This window comes from Sarcophilus harrisii, chromosome 3, assembly GCF_902635505.1.
Source record: "Sarcophilus harrisii chromosome 3, mSarHar1.11, whole genome shotgun sequence".
Taxonomy (NCBI): Eukaryota; Metazoa; Chordata; class Mammalia; order Dasyuromorphia; family Dasyuridae; genus Sarcophilus; species Sarcophilus harrisii.
Window position 1 is genome coordinate 362,124,864 of NC_045428.1, and position 24,393 is coordinate 362,149,256.

A 24,393-nucleotide genomic window follows, 5' to 3' on the forward strand; every position below is an offset into this window, starting at 1 on the left:
AGAGACTATGAAAGCTGTTGAGTCCAATTTCCTTATTTTACAGATGTAGAAACTGAGGACCAGAGGGGTAAAGAGGCTTGCCTGGGATAACCCAGGTAGTAAACACCTGAGGGGGGATTTGAACCCAGGTTTTTTTTTTGATGTCTATTAAATTACCCTAATTGTTATAGGATCTGCTTTAGAAGAAACTAGAAAGTTGTCTATTTTTTCAGCCCTTGGGATTGGCACCCACAGAAGATATGACAAACTTTCTAAAGAGTCAAAAGCAGATTTTATCTCTAGAAACTGGGTTGACTTGTATTTCATTCTTTCCAGAGGTTAATTAGAATGTTCTCTTATGAATGAGTCTTCCAAACTCAAATATGTTCCATGTTATTCCCCATTTCTCTTTTACTACATGGTGGGGGCAACTCTACCACATTACATTTATAAATATACTTGGGTGTTTGGATAATCTTAGAGAAGACAGGGCATATTTGTACAAAGTAGTAATAATATGAGATCATCTTTACGTACAGACTAATGACTCCATAACTTAGTCCTTTTTGTGACCTTTTTTCTTCAGCTGTCCATAAAACCTTTTTTTTTTTCTTCAGCGGTCTATAAACACTCTCTAGAAAGACTTTGGGTGCACCAATCAGCAGAATTCCATTTTCTCATGACTCTGACAGTCCTTTTAATGCCCCCAACAGAGCCCTACTTCTTTATCCCCTCCATGTACCACATTTCATTTGCCTATCTTCAGGGAAATGGCACCCTTTTGTCACTTCTTAACCTTTGAAGCTCACTGGGCATTCTTGGTTTCTGGTGCATTGTCCTTATTTTATATTAACTCACTTCTACTTTTAAAAGGTTGCTGCAGTTACCAGTCGTGGAATAGGAAACTGGAGTGATTCAAAATCCATCACCACCATAAAAGGAAAAGGTAAATGATTCCAGGGCCTAGAGATGTGGTAAAGGTAGAAACCCTTTTGAAATTGGCCTAGGGATGAAGAAAACAGATTAGAATCTTCTCTCTTGCTTTATTTTGGGCTTATTTATGATGATTTATAAATATTTTCTTTGGGTAATTGTTTGGGTATGTTTCTCCTGATAATTTTTTTTCTTAAATGAAGCGTTCCACATAATTCAAAGCTACATAGAGACTTGTAGAGATCCCTTTAGGAATCCCATGGCCTCTAGTCAGACTGCAGCCATGCCACTCAGGACTAATAGTGTACCCCACTCTTATTCCTAAAATTTTATGTTTGTAAAGTGGTGAGTATTTTGTCTACTATATTTTAAGCTCACAAATAAATCCATCCTTAAAAAACCTTTCTCATTGCTTCCTAATAATGCTAGTACTGGTAGCTAGTATTTGAGTACAGAGCTAAAAGCCAAAAATCATCATTAGGCTTAGTTCACTGCCGTGTACACCATGAGTCACTGACACATGGTCCTATGAGCTTAATAAGGACTGAAATTAAATCTCTTTCTAGCAATAGTTGTCTAAGTGAGTTCCTTATCATCTTGGAAACAAGCATCCTTACCTTTGGATCTGTGGCTTTTAAAATCACAGAAGAAATTCTCTTGTGGTTGGAAATATTTGCCTAAAATCTGAGAAAAAGTTTTAGCTATACCTTGGGCTCCTGGACTCCTACTACAATCTAGTCATTGATTCATATTAAAAATAGGTTTTAATAAGTCAAACAAATTGAGGGAATCCAGTAAGTGTGAGGCAGAATGAACTAGATGTTACAAGAAGCCTCTTGAATTTATTCTTTCCCCCTTCTCCCTCCCTCTCTTTCTTTCTATACTCCTCTCTCTCTGTCTCCTTTTCTCCCTCTCTCCCCCTCTCTTCCTTTCCTCTCTCTCTCCCCCTCCCCCGACTTCCTTTTTCCCTTTCCCCCCTTCCCTTCTCCCTCCTTCTTCCTCTTCCTGTTCCCCTCTCTCTCTCCCCCTCCCTCTCCTTCTCCCTTCTCCCTTCTCCTCCCCCTCAACCTCCTCTTCTTCCCCCTCTCCCTTTCCTTTCTCTCTTCCTTTCCTCCCTCTCTCTCTCCCCTCCAGAGAGTGAGAGATATACTTCTTATTCTCATGATAAGAAAGTTTGCTAGAAGAGCCAGTAGGAGAATATCTCTTTGATTCCTTAGATAAAGGATAACCAGCCCCACATTTAAAAATTCTAAGCCATTGTTATTTTTATTAAACTTATTTCATATGGTGGTATACCAGTTGCACACAGGCGAACCAAATGCAACCTGTACAGAAGATAACTTTATATCACATTAAAAAGTGACATTGTTTTGCTGACCTGTAAATTCAGCCACTGGAGAGATTGAGGCTGATGGATCTCTTGAGCTCAGGAGTTCTGAGTGGTGATAGGCTATGCTGATTGGGAGTCTACACTAAGTGGTAATACTATGGTGATCTCTCAGGACTGGACTCCCTAATAAGGGGTGAGATTAGCATAGATCAGAAATGGAGCAATTCAAAGCCTTTGTGTCAGTCAGTAGAAGAAACTGGATTTATGATAGCTTCTGAATTCTAGCTTGGATGAAACAGGGAGACCTCGTCTCTAAAAACAATAGAAAGATGCTGGTGTTCATTTGACTTGTATCCTGGGCAAATTTGGAGTCAGAGGAACTGTGTTCAAATATCATCTGTGATGATTATAACCCATGTGACTAGAGAACTCATTTAATATACGTGGGCCTAGGTTTCTCTATCCCAAAATGATTTTGGACTGAGAAGGTCTCTGAGGGCTCTTTCAGCTCTAGATCTGTGACTGATGGTGGATGAACTTCTGTCCTTAGGAGCAAGTGTAGGAAAGGTAAATCTGGCCTGTGTTAGTCAGACTTGTGTTAATCATCCATGAAAGGACAGATCTATCCATGACTAGATTGTAGGGGATCTGGGAACTTGGGTGGAGGGAGGGGATCTTTATTTTTACTAACCTTTAGTTAAAATGAAACTTTCTTTTCAGTTATTTAAAAACAGTATTCTGAAAAGGGAACTGTGGACTTCACCATGGCATAGAGAAGCCTAAGAACTCTTAGTCCCTAGTTGGTGATAATTAGGTTCTTTCTTCCTTTTCTTAGTTAAAGTACAAGACCTTTTTTCTTCCCCATATAGGTGATTTTAGACTGGGCTCTTGTAAACTCTGTACTAGCTAATTAGGCTTGTAGGCACATATCATCATACATGGCACATGTTGCTTAACATACTTATCGGTTGATTTAGAGCTGGAAGGGACCTTAGAGATTATTTTATCAGGTCCTTTCACTTGCAAATAAAGAAACTGAAGACTAGATATATAAGATAAGTGATTTGCCCAAGGTTTCATGTAACAAGTAACAGAGCTGAAATTTAGACTTGGGTTCTACCAGGAAAAAGCCATTAAACTGGAGAAGTGTGCAAAGAAGGGCATCTAAGATAGTCAAGTTTCAAGGTTATGTCATCTGGTGAAAGGAGAATAAAATAATGCATTGAGGGCATAGCAAAATATAGCTGTCTTTATCTGTTTGAAGGTCTGTTGTGTGAATAAGGAATTGGATTTGTTCTTTTTGACCCCACAAGTAAAATTATGGGAAATAGATAGAAGCTACATAGAAGCAAATTTAGATTTTATTGGAGGTGGGGGATGGGAAAGCTTCCTAGCAGTTAGAGCTATCCAGAAGTGGGCATTACTGCCCCTGGATGGATAGCCACTTAACTGATGTCTTTCAAAGGAGTTTGTGTGTGTTTATGTGTAAAAAACATGGTGAAGAGGTTGCAGAATCAAATAGTCTCCGAGTTGTAGGGAATCTGAGAGGACATCACTTTTCTTATAGACATATGTTGAGGTGGTAAGTGTGCTGTCTGTACATTGAAGTGGGGAGCTTGCCATGTTTTTCTGTACTCATCCCCTTGGGCTTTTAGCTTTAGTATGAGATTTATACTCAGATATTTCCAGGATGACAGATTGTTCAGTGGTTCAGAGTCTGCCATGGTATAGAATGTGTGTGTTTTTGTGGGATAGGAGCATGGGCCCCTGGTGGCAGAAAATTATTAGATTCTAACACCATCACTAGCTGTGAGAACTTGGGCAAGTCCTGGAGCCTAAATTTCATCATTTCAATAAATTCCATCCTCATGGGGATGATACATGTACCACCTGCGAATGAAATTGTAAGGAAAAGATGATTTAAATGTCCTAGATCGGAGGCCACTTAGGCAAATCCACTCATTTTACAGATGGAGAGGAAACTGAGACCCACAGAGCTTATTTATCAAGAATCACATACCTAGTAAAGATCAGAGATGACAGTTGAACTTTTCTTTTAATTCTATAAAGAATACTAGTTTCCTATCTTAGCATACAAAGGGTAGCTGGGCTGTACAATGGATAGAGACACTGAAGTCAGGAAAAACTGAGTTCAAGTACAACGTCACTTAATAGTGGTGTGACATTGGGCTAGTTACTTTACTCTGTTTACCTTACTTCTTCATCAGTAAAATGAGATGGAGAAAAAATGATAACTACTCTAGTGTCTTTGCCAAGAAAGTTACAGATGGAGTCAGCGTGACTGAAACAAAACAACCAGCACCACCACCTTAGCATACAGCTTTCTTACAGGATGTAAAACTGTTTTGTAAATGTGAATTGTTAAATAAATGTGAATTGTTATCATAGAAATTGGGGTTTCACTAGTGAGAGGATACCCACTGTGACTCCAGTGCCTTTGGACAGTGGGCTGAGGTTATTATTGTTAGGAAAAAGCCTCTTTAAAAAAAAGGACAGGATGAGTGCAGACCAATTCCCAACCCTGAGTGAGGGATAACAGGTGGGCAAAATCAGGCAAAAGTCCTATCCCCTGCATGCCCAGCCTGAAAGATCACTGTCTGTGGAACAGGCAGGGACCAAGTCTCGTCGAAGTTGCTGGCCGTCAGTCATATTTCTTAGGATTCTCATTTTGAATTCTTCTCCGTTTCCAGTGATCCCACCACCCAAGATCCACATTGAGAGCTACAGTGAAAACTCTCTCAGTCTCACCCTGGGCATGGATAGCAACTTTAAGGTAATAGTGAAATTCATAGCTGGCGGTTGGTGGGGAATGGGGCAGGTGGAAAGCAGGTAGACAACTTATTCCCAGGGAGCTGACTCAGATGCCTTGAGTGATAGACTATACCCAGCATGAGATATCCAATATGTCACAGTTTCAGTTGGATCAAGAGAAATGAATGACTCTGGTGATGTAGTAATACCCTAACCAGGTTGGCTTCCTTCCTTTCACCTCTCCCAGCTCTCCCCCTCCCTCCCAACATTCCCCACCGCAAAGAAGAAGAATTACTTGGATCTTCATGTATAATTATCCTGCCTCAGCCTGGTGCTTTTTTTTTTTTAACCATGTAATTAAATGGTTCACAGCTACAGTGCAAATAAAGACTTGGTGTTAACAGAGAACGTGTGCCCTGTAATTTTCAGCTTTATTGGATTTCCTGGTGCTACGAGCTAATGCAGTGTTTCTCACACTAGAGAAGAGCCTTTGTGGGGAGAGGCTCTGATACTTTCCCAGGGAAAAACAGATTCCTGTATTTTCCTTCTCACCTCCCTACTTTCTACCCCCCACCGACTTCCATGGTTCGACCCCTTTTATACCCTGGTTCCTACTTTCCATAAAGACCTCAAACAATAGCCAGAAACATACCTTTGGATGACCTTTAGAGAGTTAGATTGGGTTCTTGTAGCTCCTCAGTGAATGTGAACCCATAGAAATGAATAAGAGGGCTGGGGATGTGCCTACAAAGTAGAGGCAGGAACCTCCAGGGATGGGGAGGTTCAAGGCAACCCACTGTTCTTCTAGCTCTTAATTCCTTAGAATATATTGACTTTTGGAACTAAGGAGACTTAGATTCTAGTCTCAGCCCTGACACTGCTTTGATATATGATCCAAAGGAAGTGACTTCCCTTTTCTAGGCTTGTTTCCTCACCAGTAAAATCAAAGGAGTAAATCGGATGATTTTATACCCATTCAACTCTTATCTCTCTTAACAAAGCCTCTGCAATTTGGGGGTTGTGGAGCCCCAAATTTTCATTTTTATCTGTTTCACATGTTTTATGTCTTAGCTCTTCTTCAGGAGGGACAGCAGGAATAAAAGCTTGCAGATCACATGGGAACACAGGCTGAACTTTATAGACTAAAAACCCAACAACACTTTAGTGCCGTTTGCTTATTTTTTTTTTCACAATGAAGTGCTTTGTAGCATGACATGCCTTGGTACTGACTATGTCCCCATTACTCTGAAATTCATTGCCTCCTTACCTCTGCCTCTTAAGTATCCTTAGCTCAGCTCAGGTCTCACCTTCCACATTATTAGGAGGTCTTTCCTCATCCAATCATTAGAGTTTCCTTCTCCCCAAAAAAGAATTGTTTTGTATTTGTTCTGAATCTACCTGAAGGTATACCTACACAAAAATGTTCTCCTTTTGTCTTTCTGTCTCTATTGTCTGGAACAGAGTAGATGTTAAATAAACATTGATTAATGATTAATCAGCCTGAAATTTCATTAAAAGGGAAGCAGTAGATGAGCCTTGGTTTGTTTTGGTTTCAGTTGTGCTTGTTTTTAAATCTCTCCAGTTTTGAAGAGAGTCACAATACCATGAAGAAATAGAAAATAACTGCCATGATAACTCTTTCTCTTGTTGTTTATCAGGTGAATGGCTACGTGGTGAACCTCTTCTGGGCCTTTGACACTCACAGACAAGAGACAAGAACTTTATTCTTACATGGGGAGATAGCCTCACACAAAGGTAAAATATAGCAACCAGTTGACATACAGCAGGTGGGATTGAAATTGGATGAGGTATTTATTTCCAAGCAATGCAGGTTTTTCAATATTGAAACTAGTTAGTGAATGCCCAAATAGAATTTCTTTCCTTTGAGGATCATTCAGATTGGAAAAAATGTCCTCCATTCTGGATAGTTTAGGTGTTTCATTCTGGATAGAAAGAAAGAAGAGAACAAGGGGAAGAAAGAAATGAAGCATGGATAGGTTGATTGATTGAGGTCTACTATGTGTTGGATATTGTGTTAGGCACATTACAAATATTATTTCCTTTGAAGGCAGAGGAATGGACCAGATAACCTCTTAATGTCTCATACACCTGAGGTTCTGTTTTTATTAGAATATTGAATAATAAAAGGGAAATGGAAACCATTACTTGTAAGCTTCTTTCTCTGAAGTTGATACTTAGGTTTCAGGTTAGGTAGGTATATCATATTGACCAGCCAAAGTGGCATTCCTTGCTCAAAACTGTAACTCTTTATCTCTGGAGGGAAAAAAAAATCCATATTGGTGCTCTCTCTCATTCCTGAAAATATGAAGGTTTTGATCTGAAAATGCATTAAGGAGTTGGTACCAGATAATAGTTAAGTTTCCCTTTTGCCTAAGATAGAATTTTCCATGAGGGGGGCCACCTTTGGAATGTGAAGGACTGACATGGATAGCCCTTTTCTTTCAGAACCCTCCAAAGTAATCCCTAATGTATTTTTCATCATTAGCTAAGGATGTTGTCTCATAAATGGATTTCCCGAATTATGGAAACTCGGTGCCAAGACTACTTAAATTTTTTTAAACTCTTCCCTTTAATATAAAAAAAATCAGATGTGTATCTGATTTTTATGGTGTGCGTGTGTATGTCTGTGCGTGGCTGCGTGTGTGTGCGCGCGCATGTTTCTGATTCTTCCCTCAGTGTCTAGTTGGCAACTGTCACTTAGAAGCATTGACTCTTAGGATTGGATTAGACAGTACCTTAAGTCCAGTCCAAAGTACCCCAAATAAACAGTAAGTCTCCAACAGTATAGATGTCTCTTCTGCTCTGAACTATGCCTTTCTTTGCCCTTATTTTCAAGAGATAGCCCCCTTCAAATCCCTTTGTATTTTCCATGCCTGGCCATGCCCATGGTAACACTTGAAGTGCCTTTCTTAGATGCCACTGCTAAATATTTAAGTTCCCTGTTTCCTCTCCTGTTTTAATAAGATGCTACTGGTTCCCTTTCTATCATCCTGTTGCTACTCTTACTTCCATTCCATTTCTAGGATGGGAGCTTCAGCAGCACGATTAGGAAAAGGGAAGTAAAAAAGTCAGTCTCTGTAAACATCTTTCCTATCATTGAGGATTGGGACATTCAGATCATTGCAGTGTTCCCAACATCCATGGTCCTAATTCCTCCCCTTTTCTCTATGTCTTGTTTATCTCTTTACTCACAATTCCTGCCCCAGATCCTAGGATGATGTGGGTTATTAAATTTTAAGCTGAATAGACACAATATTCAGAATGAGGGAAATGATAAACTTTCCTGGTTAGACTGCTTCTCTACATGTTTATCCAAGAGATTGACATACTTATGTCCATAGGAAGGAGGCCAAAATGGTAGAGACTGGTAACAATTCTTTTAGAGAATTGGTTGAAATAATTAGAAATATTCATTCTGGAAGAGTTGGAAGACAAGTGATAGTTATCTTCAAATTTTGGAAAAACTTATTTAAAAGAAATAAGCCTTGTTTTGCTTGGCCCTAGAAGAAAAATCTCTTAAGAATTTCAACCAAATTTATAATGGGCTAACTTGTGGAATAGTGAGCTCTCCTTACTGAATGTCTTCAGGTAGAAACTGGCTAATCATTTCTTAGAGATGTTTTGGATAGGTGGTAAGATTTGATATGGGTCTAGATTAAATAACATCTACAATTACTTTTAATTCTAAATTCATGTGATTCAATTTTTTTAGAAAATTATTTTCTCTCCCAATTCCTCCCATTTGAAAAGAAAGAATAATAAAGTTATAACTAATATGGATAGTCAAACAAACAAATCCCCATATTTACCATGTCTAAAACCTATGTATTTCATTCTTCATTTTGAGTCTATCATCTCTCTGTCAGGAAGTGATAAGTATCATCATGCATCCTCTGTAATTATGATTGATTTGTCATTGTACTGAACAGAATTCTCAAGTATTTCAAAGATATTTGGCTTTGCAGTGTTGTTGCTATATAAGTTGTTTTGGTTCTATCCACTTCATCCTGCTTCAGTTCATATAAGTCCTCCCAGGTTCTTCTAAATCCTTTCATCATTTCATAGGGCACAATAGTATTCTATTATATTGATATATGATGATTTGTTTGGCCATTTTCCAGTTGATGGGCATCCCTTTATTTTAGAGTTGTAATTAACATTTTTGGTAAATATGGATCCTTTTCCTATTTTTAAAATCTCTTTAACAAGTAGACCTAATATAGTAGAATCACTGGATCAAAGAGTATGCAAAATTTAGTCCAAATTGCTTTCCAGAAGAATGCCTGGACCAATTCACAGATCTTCCAACAGTATATTTATGTACTGTTTTTCTATAGCCCCTCAAACATTCATCATTTTCCTTTTTTATCATATGTGCCAATAGTAATGGGTGACTGAGGAAGAATTTTAGAGTTTCCTTGATTTGCATTTCCTCAATTATTAGTGAGTTTTGGAGTATTTTGTCATATAGCTGTTATTTCTTCCTGAGAACTGTCTATTCTTATCCTTTGACCATTTACCAACTGGGGAAAAATAACCGATAATACAAAATGTCTAGGGAAATAAGAATCTGAACAGGTGTGAAGAATCTTTCTTCACTTTTCTTAATGGCAGCAACTATGATTTTATTATTATTATTATGCCTTCCCTAAACCCTCACACAGTGCTTTGTACATAGGCACTTAATAAATGGTGGTTTAGTACATGAACACTTGGGAAAAACTCCACCTTTATCATCTGAGTTTAGGCCTTGGCTTCTATACTAAGTCCACATTTAAAAAGGGGGATAGAATAAAAGTCCCAGAAAAAAAAATATTACTCCTGGATTGTTCCCCATCATTGCTCTAAGGAATATGTGATCTTGTTGAGGGGAGAGAATTCTGTAACAGCAATGGAAGTCCCCAGGCTGGTGTTGCAGGTTTTGTGAAAGAATTCGCTGTCCCAATCACCAAGTGAGGTTTTTGGCAAAATGGGTTTATTTCACTAGAAAGTATTTCTCTCAGTGGGCCACTTCCTCATTTATTTTTTTTTGTATTTGTTTAATTTAATTTTTAAATGAATTGTTTTGTTCTATGGAATTTTTTTCCATTTCACAAATTCTGTTTTTTAAGAAGTTATTTTCTTTTTCTGTTTCACAAATTCTGTTTTTCTGGGAGTTTTTCCATTTTATCAAATCTAATGAGTTATATGTCTTTTCTAAACCCTTTTGCAAAGTTTTCCTTTCCTTTCCCCATTTTTCTTTTAGCTCTCTTTTAAGATTCTTTTTAATTTCTTTTAAGAGAGCCTTGTGAGATGGGGCACCTTTGGGGGCTTCATCTGGAGATAGTCTTCTTTCAGTTTCCTCAGGGTTTGAAATCTGTTTTTCTCTTCCACCATAGCATCTGTCTATCGTCAGAGTTCTCTTTGCATTTTTACTTATTTTTTTAAAAAGTTAAGGTCTGCTTTTATGGCAGGGGAGGTTTTCCAAGCTTCCTTTACAAGCAGCCACTGGGTCCGTGCTGACTCACTCCCTATGCATGGTGGACGTGGTCAGGTCCCGTGAGACTCTGACATTTCAGGGTTCTCTATTTGTTAGATATTTTATAAATTCTCTGCTGAAATACTGTCTTGCAACCCGGGCAGAGTAGTCAGCATTGCTGCTGTAGATTCCTCCCAGTAGATTCTCCACTACCTGGAGTCTGCACTGCCCCAGACTCTGCACTGGTGTCTGTGCTCAGCTGCTTGTGCTACCTGAATCCTTCCTGTTTCCGATTGAAACAAACTTTTTCTGGTGATCTTTGACATTATCTTCTTCTGATAATTTTTTGCATTCCCAATTTTCGTGGATTTTGCTGGTTCAGAGCTAATTTGGAGGCTAGGTTTGCTAATTAGTCTGGGGCTTGTAGGAGAAAGTCAGAAAGAAAGGCTCTGCCCCCTAAGTCCCAGTGGGCCACTTCCTGATTAGGAAGATAGCAAAGTTTGGGATACAGTCTTGATTTTTATTTAGCCTTCTATGGTTTGGGGCTAGGAGAGATTAAGGGCTAATTTCCAAATCAATAAGGGCGATGATTGTTTCCCGGACCAATTAGAAATGGGAACCAGGTAGGAGGGTGGGGATGGGTTGAGATTCAGGTGGGGATCATTTTTAGGAATTTCCCCAGGCCAGGTGGCCCAAATCTCTACAAAAATCAGGGGGACACAGAGTCCTATTACATCAGTCTCATTAATGTGAACACTCCTTTAACCCACCTATTAAGGTTTTGTTTTGTAATTGAGTACCATGGAATCCCCTAAAACACAAAGAGCTTAATTGACTCACCCAAGTTCACTCAGCTAATAAATATCAGAAGTAGAATTTTAACCCGTTAACTTGATTCTGAGGTCAGCTGGCCTCTATTACGTTGTTTCTGAGGGTTCTCTTAATAGTTCAGTAAAGAAATCAGGTGTTGTCAGAAATAATGTTGGATGAACAGCCTGATGAAAATCTCAAGGTGTGTGAGCTATAAGTATGAAGTTATTTCTACTTTGTTATAATGAGTCTATAATTCAATATATAAACTGTAGCCTAATTTTCTTTATCTGCCTCTTGACTTTTCCCTAGTGAACAATCTGACTGCTCACACATCCTATGAGATTTCTGCCTGGGCCAAAACAGATCTGGGTGACAGTCCTCTGGCTTTTGAGCACGTGATGACCAGAGGCACTCGTCCACCTTCTCCTAGCCTCAAAGCCAAAGCCATCAATCAGACTGCGGTAGAGTGCACCTGGACTGGACCAAGAAATGTGGTGAGTTAGTAGAAGAACCTACACGAACACTGACTATGTTCACTCCTGTGATCCCAGGTAATAGAATTTGGGGGGGTTCAAACTATTATTGTTTTACCACCCCTGAAACAATTTAAGAAGATAGCTTTTCCTTTAGGCTATTTGGTGTGTGACCCTTTGGAATAGCATCGCCTTTTCTCTCCCAGCAAGGGATTAGTCTTTAGTTTTTCCCAGGATGCCTTGCCATACCATGGCCTGGGCTCCAACTCTGTGAACATTAGTAAAAAGCTTCCTCATAGTGATGTCATAGTAAGTCCTGTGTTGCTAGAGTGTTGGAGGGCTTTGTTCTTAGGATTCTACCTCATGTTGTGGGATGTAATCAGTTGACAGCAATACTGAAATGAAGTAGAGAGTATCTTTCTCAATGGTAGGGAAAGCTAGAATGATCTCTGTCTCCTTTCCATATACCTTTGGAGAAAATTATTTGCTAATACCCACTTTGCCACATTCAGCTCACCATTCCCATTCTGCAAGAAGCAGCATTGTGGCATGAAGAAAAGTTTACAGGGCCAAGAAGCAGAAGTCTTGAGTTCCAAGAGCCACACTAGGACTATAGGAATTTGGACAAGTGGCTTAGTCTCTCTGTATGCCTTTGCAGTAAAATGGAAAAACTCATTAATCCCTTTCCCTCTGGAGATGAGAAAGAATGAAAGAAAAAATGCTTATGACCATGTGTCAGAAAAACTGGGTAAGATTTACATGAAATGATAGCAAAGTAAAGTGAGCAGAACCAGAAAAACATTGTACACAATAACAGCGATATTGTATGATGAACATCTAAAAGTTACTAAGTTCATCTCAGCAATAAAATGATATAAGACAATCCCAAAGACAATAATACTGATATTGTATGATGAGCACCTATAAATTACTCAGTTCATCTCAGCAATAAAATGATCTAAGACAGTCCCAAAGTACTCATGATGGAAAGTCCTATCTACCTCCAGAGAAAGAGCTGATGACCTCTGAATATAGACTGAAAAATTCTCTCTTTCCCTCCCTTCCTCTCTTCCTGCCTCTCCTCCCTCCCTTCTTTATTCCTCTCTCTCTTTTTTATTCCTCTCTCTCTCCCCTTATCCTCTCTTTCCCTCCTTCCCTCCCTTCTTTTCTTCCTTCCTTCATCCTTCTCCTCCTCCCTTCCTGCCTCTTTTCCTTTCTGTCCCTCCCTCCATATTTCATCTCCTCTCTTTCCCTCCCTCCCTTTATTCCTCCCTCCCTCCCTTTATTCCTCCCTCCCTTTTTCCCTCCCTCCCTTTCTCCTTCCCTCCCTTTTCCCTCCCTCCCTTTCTCCCTCCCTCCCTTTCTCCCTCCCTCCCTTTTCCCTCCCTCCCTTTCTCCTTCCCTCCCTTTCTCCCTCCCTCCCTTTCTCCCTCCCTCCTTTCTCCCTCCCTCCCTTTCTCCCTCCCTCCCTTTCTCCCTCCATCTTTCTCCTCCTCCCTTCCTCTTTTTCTTTTCTCCCTTCCTGCCTCTCTCCTTTTTTTCCTTCCTTCCTTTTTTTAAGACTATTCAGAATGATGAACTAACCACCTGTCTTGTTTTCTCACTTCTCTTCAGGTGTATGGAGTTTTCTATGCCACATCGTTTCTTGACCTCTACCGCAACCCAAAGAACCTGACTACCTCATTCCACAATAGCACAGTCATTGTCAACAGAGATGAACAGTACTTATTTCTGGTATGTTTCTCTTGGGTTCACAACTTCCTTCCTCTAAAGCCTGGCTAAGTGGCTGAATTGATTAGCTCCCAACACTGTTGAGTTGGAGAACTATTTCTTCTCTCAGCAGTGTAACTTTGTGACTCCCAGACAAATGACTCATCCTCAGTTTGCCCATCAGGATCATGGGGCAATGGCCTTTGCTGCTCTCACTGGGATTTTAAGCCTCCTTCCCTGATCCATTTTCTGTGAAATGCATCGATCTTATCAGAAGCTATGGAGTCATAGCATTTGTAACTATTGTGTTTGGGGTGGGTGTGATTGGTTTCAGGTTCGAGTAATAGTCCCTTACCAAGGCCCACCTTCTGACTACATTGTGGTGAAGATGATCCCAGACAACAGGCTCCCTCCTCGACACCTTCATGCAGTGGACATTGGCAAGACCTCGGCTGTCATCAAATGGGAATCACCATACGACTCTCCTGACCAGGATATGGTGAGCTGGCCAGCTAGCCGCCCTCACGTACTCGTGGCTTTGGAGAGCTCCCTTGGGTGCCTGGGGATCCAGTCGCTAGACAGTGTTGTTGAGGAAGAAAGGCTTTGTGGTCAGAGGCTCAGCATTGTGTCCCTTCTCTCTGAAGCCTAAGCTAAATCAGTGAGGAGTGAGGTGCTCCCCTGAGAGCGACCACTTCCTGATAAGACATAGATGCAGGAAAGCCTCTGATCCCTTCCTGAGTTTGATCCCTTCAAAGCTGTTCTCTGGCAGCACCAGTGACCATTGGCCCAGCTCCTATGGTTTTTTATTGGGTGCCCTTTTGCTTCTAGCTGTCTGGCCAAAGGCAGATTTCTTACCAAGGGCCATGCAGATAAGTGAGTCTCTGCATTCTCTGATCAAGACACCTTATGTGTTTGCCTCTGCTTCTCATGTTTTGGGGGAGAGTGTCAAGGACAGAAGAGCCTGGCCTGCTATGGTCCATGGGATCACGAAGAGTTAGGTGCAAGTGAAAGCCTGAAGCAACCCAAGAACTAAGACCTCACCAACCACTGGTAACCACTGATAACCAAAGTACTGCCTCAGTTTCTAGGGGCTAAGTGGTGCTTCCATGCCCTAGGTTTGCACTAGTTACAGGAAGGTCCTGGGAAGCATCACTGTTTTGGATTGGTTGCTTTTTAAATGGGCTTCTCCTTGGGTGATGGATTGAAGGGATTATAACAGTGTGCATGCCTACCTTCTTCCTCCCTAGATTTGTTTCCATTATAAGTATTATTCTTTTCCTTCTTTGCCTCCATTCCACATACGTGACATCAGTCAGAATAGAAGAAAGTATAAATTGTATTTACTTAGAACTTACATTGAGCTGCAGCCAAATGTATCCCAAGACTGGGCAATTTTCTTCTCTTTCCTCCCGAGCCACACACTCTGGCTATTATTGCTTCAAGGGAAACTAAATCCTAGTTGATGTCTTTGCTCCCTATTCCATTCTGCTGATATCTTGATAAATGAAGTCTCTCCTGAAGTCATGAGTGGGGTCTTGGTATATATTTGATGGTTTCAAAGTTCTACCAATAAATTTTTGTAATGAAGTTGAGTCCTACTTGGGTCCTTTGGATCCTCAGAGGATGTATCTGGATACTGTAGTTCAGAATGATGTTGCCTAGGGTCCTCATGTCTAAATATGGTCTCGTTACATCATCTGTCATACATCCAGAAAGGAGGAAAAAATACTTCAAAACTGATAAGCGTCAATGTGGTTTTCTCCTCCTCCAGTTATATGCTGTAGCAGTTAGAGATTTAATACGAAAGACCGACAGGAATTATAAAGTGAAATCCCGGAATAGTACAGTGGAGTACCTGATTAACAAATTGGAACCTGGTGGAAAATACCATGTTGTTGTACAACTTGGAAACATGAGCAAAGAAGCCACTGTGAAAATTAATACAGGTAAGAAAGAGAAGGGTATTGCATTATCTGATGCCAACTGGATCTGAAAGGTAGCTGCAGAGTTAACTCCAAACAGCTGTTTAGGCATGAAGTGTTTTAAAGCCCTGACCCTTCCAATTCTATAATTTCTCTGCCTAGGCCTGTCCCACAGGGAAATGATAGCGATGGCAAGTTGGGAAAAAGAAGAGCTCAGTTTGGAGAGGGGGAGGAATTAGGTATATTAAACTCAGCCATTATCATTTTACATCCTCAGAGTTTTGGCGTGGTGGGAGTCCCCAAGGGCCATGAGATAGAAACTCTCCCTTTTGGTAGACATTTTTACAGTATTTCTGAGAGATCACCAGAGTTAGAATTTGTCCAGTTATGTGGAAAATATAGTCAGCTTTTTTATGCCTGTCTTCACCAATCTCCCAGACTTATAGAGTGATGGGTTTGGGTGGGCATGCTGATACCCTGTGAGTATACTGCAGAGATTAGAGTGGAATGGTTTTCTCCATCAGTGGAATTCATCTATGTTTTTGTTATTAGCTACCCATATGTACCCTTGATGGTCTGCTCTTCCCTCACCTTCCAATCCATCTTATATTTTAACTGCTAAATTCATCTTTCTAAGTGTCACCTTTGACTCCTTATTCACCTCACATATTCATTCAGTTGTCAAATATGTCGTTTCTTTTTCTATAATATCTTTTGCATGTGTCCTTTCCTTTCCACTCAAACAGCTACCATCATCACCTCTTGGATGGATTATTGCTATGGCCTTCTAATTATGCTTCCTGCCTCAAGCCTCTTCCCATTCCAATTTATCCTCCGCTTAGCCACCAAAATGATTTTCCTAAAGACTTGTCTCAGGTTTGATCCTGCCATCTCTTAAGAAACTCCAGTGATTCTAGGATAAAATGTAAATGCCTCTTATTGGACATAGAAATCTCTTTACAGACTTATCCCTTCCAGTCTTGCCCTGCTTGAATTTCTGCACATGACATCTCCATCACCTTGCATTGGCCTTTCCTCATGACTCCTCATCCCCACTTCCTTGAAAATCAGCCCAAGGGTCGGGGTATGCAAACCTTTGCCAACAAGGCATCTCAGGTGGCCTGGTGCATGGAGTGCTAGAATTAAGTCAGAAGAGCCGAGTTCATGTTCTGCTTTGGAGACTTAACTAGAGCGTGACCTCAGCCAAATCACTTACTTGCTATCTGTCTCAGTTTCCTCATCTGTAAAATGATGTTAGTACTACCTACCTTATGGGAATGAGCTGAAATTTGATGTGCTATATAAAAGTTGCTAGTATTATCCTCCTGGCTGCTAGTAAATCTAAAATTAACTTCCTTTTTGAGTGTGTGTGTGTGTGTGTGTGTGTGTATACATACCCACCTATACTAAATTATATTTAGGTATACACATATACACAATATAGATATTGAATTTCATATAACATGTCTATATGTATGTATACACACACCTTATGTTACATGTGTATCTAGACATATATATGAATCACATATATGTTTGTGTGTGTATATGTTTGTGTTCTGTATGTATTTATATGTTATCTTCCTAGTTAGACAGTAAGTTCTTGTTGTTTTATCACGACTTTTGAATGTTTGAATTTAGGTCTTGAATACCTATATGTCGCTCATTCTTCTGCTCAGTCTGCCAAATCTTATCTACCAAATCAAGTTTGTGCTTAATCTGGCATTCAAAACCTTCTACAATTTGCTACCATTTTACCTTTTCTGCTTTTCTCTTAGCTGAACAACCTCCTGTTCCATGTACATTTTGTATTTTCTCACTTCCTTGTTACTCCCTTGTACCTGCAATGTCCTTCCCTACCCCTGCTTCAACCCTTAGAAATGCTGCTTATTTTTTAAAGCCTAATTCAAATGCTGCTGACCCTGTTCTTCCTTGAATCTTTCTCTTCAGGGAAGGAAGGTGCCTCAATTCACTCCCAGCTTATAGTAGTCTTTCCCCTGTTAGGATCTCATTTTTCTAATGGATTTAATCTGTATTATTTTGTTGTACCTGATCATAAACTCCAGAAAGGCAGGGACTATATTTTCTTTACTCTGTTTCTCCCCACCCCACCCTTTCCTCTCAAGTTTAGCATAATTCTCTGCATGCAATTGGGGCTAAATGAATAAATGAATTGCAGGGGTGTGTGTGCCATAGTGGGAATTTAGACTATGGAGGAAAGGTCTTAGAATGAAATTTGGGAATCAGGATCAAAGGCAGCAGAATGTTTTGTGGGCTGCAAAGAGGGATCATCTGTGGGTAAAGGGCCTCAAGTGTGTTTAGGCAATATGAGGAACATGAAATACTGAAGAACAGAAGTAGCAGAAGCAGTTCCTTTTCTAGGTACCTCCCAACTCAGCAGATGCTTCCTCCTTAATGTGTATCCAGCACTCCTAGGGGAGGGACGATGGTGCCAGAGCAAAATCAAGAACCAGCAGCCAAGGGCTGTGTCTTTCCATGCCCCTATTGCCTTGGTCCCTCTCTAGCTGGGCTGCAACGGCCACCCAGCTGAGACCCATATTCTAAAAGGTATCCAGCTCTATGTGCTCTACTAATGGGGATCCTCCTTTCCTCTTCCATTTTCAGTGTCATTATCTGCACCAGATGCCTTAAAAATCATAACAGAAAATGACCATGTTCTTCTCTTTTGGAAAAGTCTAGCCTTAAAGGAAAAGTATTTTAATGAAAGCAGGGTAAGTGCCTTATTCATTCTGAGTGTCTTTTTTTTTTTTCTCTTCTGACTTTGGGAATCTGGTGGAAATGTTCTTTCAGAAACGAGCTCGTTAACAGAACACTTGGCATAGATGGAGGGCAGAAAAATAGGGCAAGGCAGTGAACTTGAGAATTAAAGGACCATTTTCTATGTGATTGCTAATTAGTGAAACGTTTATGCGGCACATTAAGGATAGAAATCACCACACTAAGCACTTTTCCATCCTGAACTCTTCACTTAGAAAGAGTGGGAGATGGACTGGGGCAGACATTGTGAGCCAAAATGAGAGTGATTCCACCTCAGACCACTGAGCTGCACCTCTCTCAGAACTGGATTTAAATCCTAGGCCTGTGTGAGAACTAAACCTTTCTGCTAAAACTTACCTTCCAGTTACAGACAGGTCATATTTGCATCAGAAAAGGAAATTCTCACATCAGTGAAATTGTACTTACTTGATGTGTTATTGGCACTCTGTATTGTATCCTCATGTCCCTACTTTTCAGTTATGAGGTCATTCTCCCTACGGGTTGGTATTGTCATCTTGATCCTCTGAGATCAAAGGATATCCCCATGTCGGGGTCTCGGTGCAGTGTGCCCAACTGGGGCTCATCAGACCATTGTGAGCTCGGAGATCTCTACCATAGTTTGGGTACAAATAGTCCATATGAATATTATATGGAAATGTCTCTAATTTTCATGTTTCATGTTTCTTTTGAGCTATTGCATTTTCCTTAAGTCTTTTCATGGAAGGAGGGAGCACAAGGCTAGAAGATCTGAGTTCTAATCTCAGCTTAGCTAGCCATAGACTTGATCTATGTCTTTGCCTAGATCATTTTTCCCCTCATTTTCCTTCACTATAAAATGATGGGTTTGGATCAGGACATTTTTGAGGTTCCTTAAAACTCCAACTTCTTGATGTGGTTCTTTGTTTGTGATATGTCCTTGTCTACATGTTTGCTCTTAGGGTTACGAGATACGTATGTATGACAGTGTGATGAATATCACAGCGTACCTTGGGAATACCACCGACAACTTCTTTAAAATTTCTAACCTGAAGATGGGCCACAATTACACTTTCTCTGTACAAGCAAGATGCCTTCTCAGTGGGCAGATCTGTGGAGAGCCCGCAGTACTTCTCTATGATGAGTTAGGATTTGGTGAGTTACCAGCATCATTGGTTTCTGTCTTCAGTTTTCAAAAGACTTCAAGCTGCTCCATAATCTCTTATTCATATACATCGATAGCATTATAATTAAACTTTGTGATTAGCCCAGAATCAGAGTTCACACCTGACAGAGCTGTTTCCCAACAACTCTCAAAGAAAAGGGGTGGGGCAGGCATAGAAGATTTAGAGGAACAGTTAATCCTAAACAGCAAAAAATCAGCAGGCATCATATACCTGGCTTTTGTGACATATTATGTATGAATTGTACAGATGCATAAACATACATGATGCCGGCTCCCTCTTCTTTTCCTTCACCAGTCACTGTGTAGGTGATCTGATGAGTTAGGTCATTGTGGGTGAGAAGGCCCTCATTCACTATAGATTAAAACCAAACAACAATAAAACACACACACCCCTCATCTTGTGGGGTAGGTCACTATTTATCACACTGCTTTGGTGACACCATTCCAGAGACAGGCTCAGGTGAGAGAGTTCTGGTTCATTTAAAGCTTTTCCCCAGAAAGTTAGTTCCTATCTTATAGCTAAGTCAAGATTCCATGTTTATGCTTTGCCTTTCATCTGTGAAGTCCATTTACATTGAGAGAAAAGAACCTTCATGTTGTTATTTTTTCTTGTAGATGGTTATAAACATTTTTATAGAAGAGTTTGAGTTCTTTTTTCCTAAGACAAAAAATTAGTTACAGATCATAAGTCAGTCAGCATTCTGGTGAATGAGTTATTTTTTTTAATCGCTTAACAGAGCTTCAGGTAATTGCAATTCAGTGAGACTTGGGTGCCAAGTTGGGGAAATAATTGCTATCTCAGTAATTAATGGTCTGGTTTCACATCCTCTTGTACACGGCAAGCAAGTGGTCTTGAGTAATAATGCTAATGAAATCAATGTTGATACACCCAACAAAGGTCTCCCTTTTAAGGGATCATATAAAAAACCAACAAGGCAGTGATTAAGAGTCTAATGTAATTACTATATTTGCATTCTCAAGGTCCATGGTCTGTCAGCTCATGGCAAGCAATCAAAAAAGAGTCATGTGTAGGAACATATCATATAAGATGGGTCAGGGAGAGGGAGACCAGTGGGGCAGGCAGGAAACTTGAGGGGACATCTCCTCTATTCCCCAGCCCTCAAGCATGCGACTGATTGATCAGTGTCTTTTATTGGCAGGTGGAGATGCATCAGCATTCCAGGCTGGAAGGTCAACTGATGTGGCTGCCATTGTGGTTCCCATATTATTCCTGCTGCTGGTGACCGTGGGGATAGGGTTCATAGTCCTTTATACACGGCATCGGAGGCTCCAAAATAGCTTCACCGCCTTTGCCAATAGTCACTATAGCTCGCGGCTTGGCTCAGCCATTTTCTCATCAGGGGATGATCTCGGTAAGCACAGTTTGACTGTGGTGGTGATTTACCTTTAAACTATACATTCTCCAAGCCAGTGATTCACTTTAAGACTCCCTGAGGCCTGTCCTTTGGCCATTTCATGTGTACTGCCCAAGTGGGTTATTCATTAGTCAGCAATACAATTGGAATGGGTTAGTTTAAATTAAATTTAAATTAGGTCCTTATCCCATCTTTATCACTTATTCTCCGTGTGACCTTGGGCAAGACATTTAGCTTTTTAATTTTTTCATCTGTAAAATAAAGATATTAAATTTAGATGTCTCAGAAGTTCCTCTGAGCTTGAGGTGTTATAATCCTTGACATCTTAACTCATATCTGAAATCAACTGCAGCTTCTGTACCAGGATCACATCCTTGAGAACCTTGGACCTTAGAAACTTTCCAGATAAACCCCAAACCTATAAGAAAACTACCCCCCAAATAGTTTAATCCCCAAATCATACATGTAATATGCCATTAATCTCATTTCCTTGAGGCGGCTTTGGAGGACTTAACTAGTAGGTCTTATTGTTTGAGACCAGGAGGCACGCGTTTGCAGAGCAGATTCTTTCCCCTGAAATGGTGCCTTCCTCTCTCGATCTTTCTCCCAAGTCCTAAAAGTCATCTCGCCGGCCACACTTTAGTGGAGTAAGAGATGGCTCTCTTAAGTGATGACGGCCCACTGAGACCACCAAAGTCTTTTGTCCTGGTCTCTCCCACAGTGTCCTGTGTGTTTGATAAGCTCTGTGGTCTCCCTGGCTTAAAGAACCACCACCATCTTGTCAAAGGGAGGCGAGCTGGGCGGGGGGCTGGCCACCTTGGCTAGAAGAGGAGGGACACCTCCACAGCTCAGCTCCTTTCTGCCTCATGGAATGCAGAGCCAGCACAGACTGCCTTCTCAGGGAATTTACCTTCTTCCATTCTCATGGTAGTTCGAAGAGCACTCAGAGTCCAGCAAAGAGGGCAGACCGTGAAGATGATTAACACAGGGAGGATGGTGTAATACAGAAAACCCACGGAAATATCATGCCCTCTGGGTCATTTTTTCCTCCTGCAAATTTACCTTCCTAATCACGTTAGACTTTTATTGATACAATATAAATTTATGCTCCTTTAGTGCTGGGTATCATGTCAGAGGGTCTGCTTTCAAATCCCAGTTTTCTACTTAACTACTAACTTGGCCATAGTCAAGTTCCAGAACATCTTGTATTTATCTAGTGCCTACTGTGGGTCAGGGACTACGCCACACACTGGGCAGGTCTAGTCCTCAGTTCCTTTATGTGTTAGCTCTGATTTTTTTTCAGTCTCTAAATTTATATAGGATCTGTGATCTTCATTTGGCTCAGCAGTGTTGAAAGACAAAACGAAGCGAGGGCCATTTTATAGAGTTGTATGCATTTTGTGCGGCTGCCTCAAGGGTTTGCTGTTCTAAAGTGCTGGTGCACCTGGATAACAAGTGTTGCAGGCTTGTCCTGTACAATGAGGGAACAGGTGTGTGGGTGGTGGGGAGAGGGAGGGAGGGAAGGGTGCAGTCACCTGTGACAGTGTATAAGAGGTTTACCAACAGTTTTGTTTGTTTTTAGGAGATGATGACGAGGATGCTCCAATGATAACGGGATTTTCAGATGACGTCCCTATGGTGATAGCCTGAAGAGTGTTCCTCACTGTAAACCAAATGGTGTAAATATTTTATTTGATAAAGATAGTTGATGGTTTATTTTAAAAAATGCACTTTTGAGTTGCAATATGTTATTTTTATATGGGCCAAAAAAAGGACAAAAACAAAAAAAAAAGAGAAAGAAATGGATGAATAAAACTTTGTAGTAATCAACTGTGAACAAGAAACCAGGTTGATTTTAGTCATCAAATTGCTTTGATTTGACATTAATTTAGTCTTACAGGGCTGTGCTTGCTGGGCATGCTTTTAAGTCTGTGAGATAATTTTCGATTTAATAAATTGGCTACTCCCTTTTATTTTTCTAAGACAATAGAAATGTATTTAATAAAAACTTCAGGAGAACTACAGTGGGTGAAATCCCCCTCTCCTTGAAGAAGTGACCGAATTTTAAATATTCTTTGGATTTTGTTTATATGCAAGTTTGGGGTGGCAAGGGTTGGGGAGGGTGCTTCTCTTTTGTTCTGTTAATTTATTGGGGCCTCTCTTTGGGGCCAAGTTTCTGTGGTTATGTGACATTGCATGTGTTATTGAGCCCCTCCTCTCTCACAGGGCCCAGGAGTGAGACAAAAGCATTGGTTTTACCATTCCTGAAGAAACCTGTTTTAATCTAACATGTTTAAACATTATTGTATCTGACAGGAGAGACACTTGAAACCAATACTCAGTTTCAGTTAGGTGGAGCTGCAGCTTGTGCACATTGCCAACCATGAGCTTACTCTTTGCTTATATTAAGCGATGGACTTTTACTCTGTTTACCTGTGTATAATACATGACTTTTGAAGCTGAAATGATGGCATAAGAGAACACTGCTCTATCATACATTGCTGCAGTCTTCATTTGGAAAAAAAAAAAAAGATTCCTCCTACTGTGAGAGAGAGTTAGCTCCCAGCTCAATGCAGTGATCTGTGACCAATCAATACTCTGGCAAATAAGAGTACCTTATTTTTCCATTTATGCATTTTCAGTTTTTAGCTTTATATTTAAGATAATAGTGTGGCTAACATTAGTTTTTAAAAATATTTGGTATATACAGCTATTTTGGATTGAGTCAGTGCCTTCTCTTTCTTTCTCCCTCTCTCCCTCTCCCCATTTTCCTCTCCCTCTTCCCTTCCCTCTCTCCCTTCTCCTCCACCCTCTCTTTTTTCCTTTTTTTCTTCCTTCTTCCTTCTCTCCCTTCCTCCCTTCCTTCCTCCTTTCCTCCCTCCTTTCCTCCCCATCTCCTTCTCTCCCTTTCTTCCTCTCTTCCTTTTTTCCTTCCTTCCTTTCTCTAAAGAGAAAGTGCTACATTCTCACAAAAATAGCTGGAGAATCCAAAAATTAGAGCCACCAAATCAGAATTAGCAGTAGAAGCAAAAATGGGGTTTGTTCATTCTCTTTGCAAAATAATTTGCAATTGTTCTTCTGCCTTTATAAAGTCACCTGTGTGTCAAAAACAAAACAAAACAAAAAACCAACACTGGCCATTTCATGTAGAATGCCATGTGGCCTGTCACGCTTCTCTTTAGCAGTTAGAGATGTTTGCATCTGTGTCTGGCATTGTTGTGGTTGTACTGTGTGGTTTGTCACTGTGAAACTTCCTCCCAGGTTAGGAGCAATGAATGACCTGTGGGGAGAATCCAAAGTTATGTCTCTTAATACATGTTTCTGATATGCAAAGCTTTGTGAAGCCTCAGCAGCACTGCTGGATGCAGTGCACCTCTGTCTTCTCTCAAGTATTTGATTATTTTAACCAAAAGTATCTTGTTTTGTGTAACAAAATGTACTTACAGTCTTCCTAAGGATTATGGTAGGGGGAAGAAAGAGCCAGTGGGATTTTTCAAACTGTTGACTTTAATTTCAGATAAGGAATATTTGAAACAGTGAGAGTTTTACTCTCTGTGTGGCTACTCCTCTCATTTTTAATGTGTGGTGGTAGTGAAGTAAGCCTTCTTCCAGACCATTGTTTCTTATTGGAAGGCAGGAGTTTTATTGGTTTTTTTCCATTCTTGG

The 24,393-nt window shown here is 40.4% G+C and overlaps 1 protein-coding gene across 2 annotated transcripts in view; it reads left to right on the plus strand.

Moving 5' to 3' along the window:
- Positions 1 to 23,292, plus strand: part of SORL1 (sortilin related receptor 1) — a 197,156-nt gene extending 173,864 nt beyond the window's left edge. For both annotated transcript variants that reach the window (XM_031960174.1, XM_023499392.2), the window contains 11 exons: positions 853 to 925; positions 4,954 to 5,036; positions 6,673 to 6,769; positions 11,616 to 11,800; positions 13,394 to 13,513; positions 13,824 to 13,988; positions 15,261 to 15,435; positions 18,037 to 18,143; positions 19,128 to 19,320; positions 20,512 to 20,724; positions 22,310 to 23,292. In XM_031960174.1, the coding sequence (XP_031816034.1) occupies positions 853 to 925; positions 4,954 to 5,036; positions 6,673 to 6,769; positions 11,616 to 11,800; positions 13,394 to 13,513; positions 13,824 to 13,988; positions 15,261 to 15,435; positions 18,037 to 18,143; positions 19,128 to 19,320; positions 20,512 to 20,724; positions 22,310 to 22,377 (1,479 nt within the window). In that variant the 3' untranslated portion in view covers positions 22,378 to 23,292. The remainder of the gene's footprint in view (positions 1 to 852; positions 926 to 4,953; positions 5,037 to 6,672; positions 6,770 to 11,615; positions 11,801 to 13,393; positions 13,514 to 13,823; positions 13,989 to 15,260; positions 15,436 to 18,036; positions 18,144 to 19,127; positions 19,321 to 20,511; positions 20,725 to 22,309) is intronic.
- Positions 23,293 to 24,393: the final 1,101 nt, after the last annotated feature.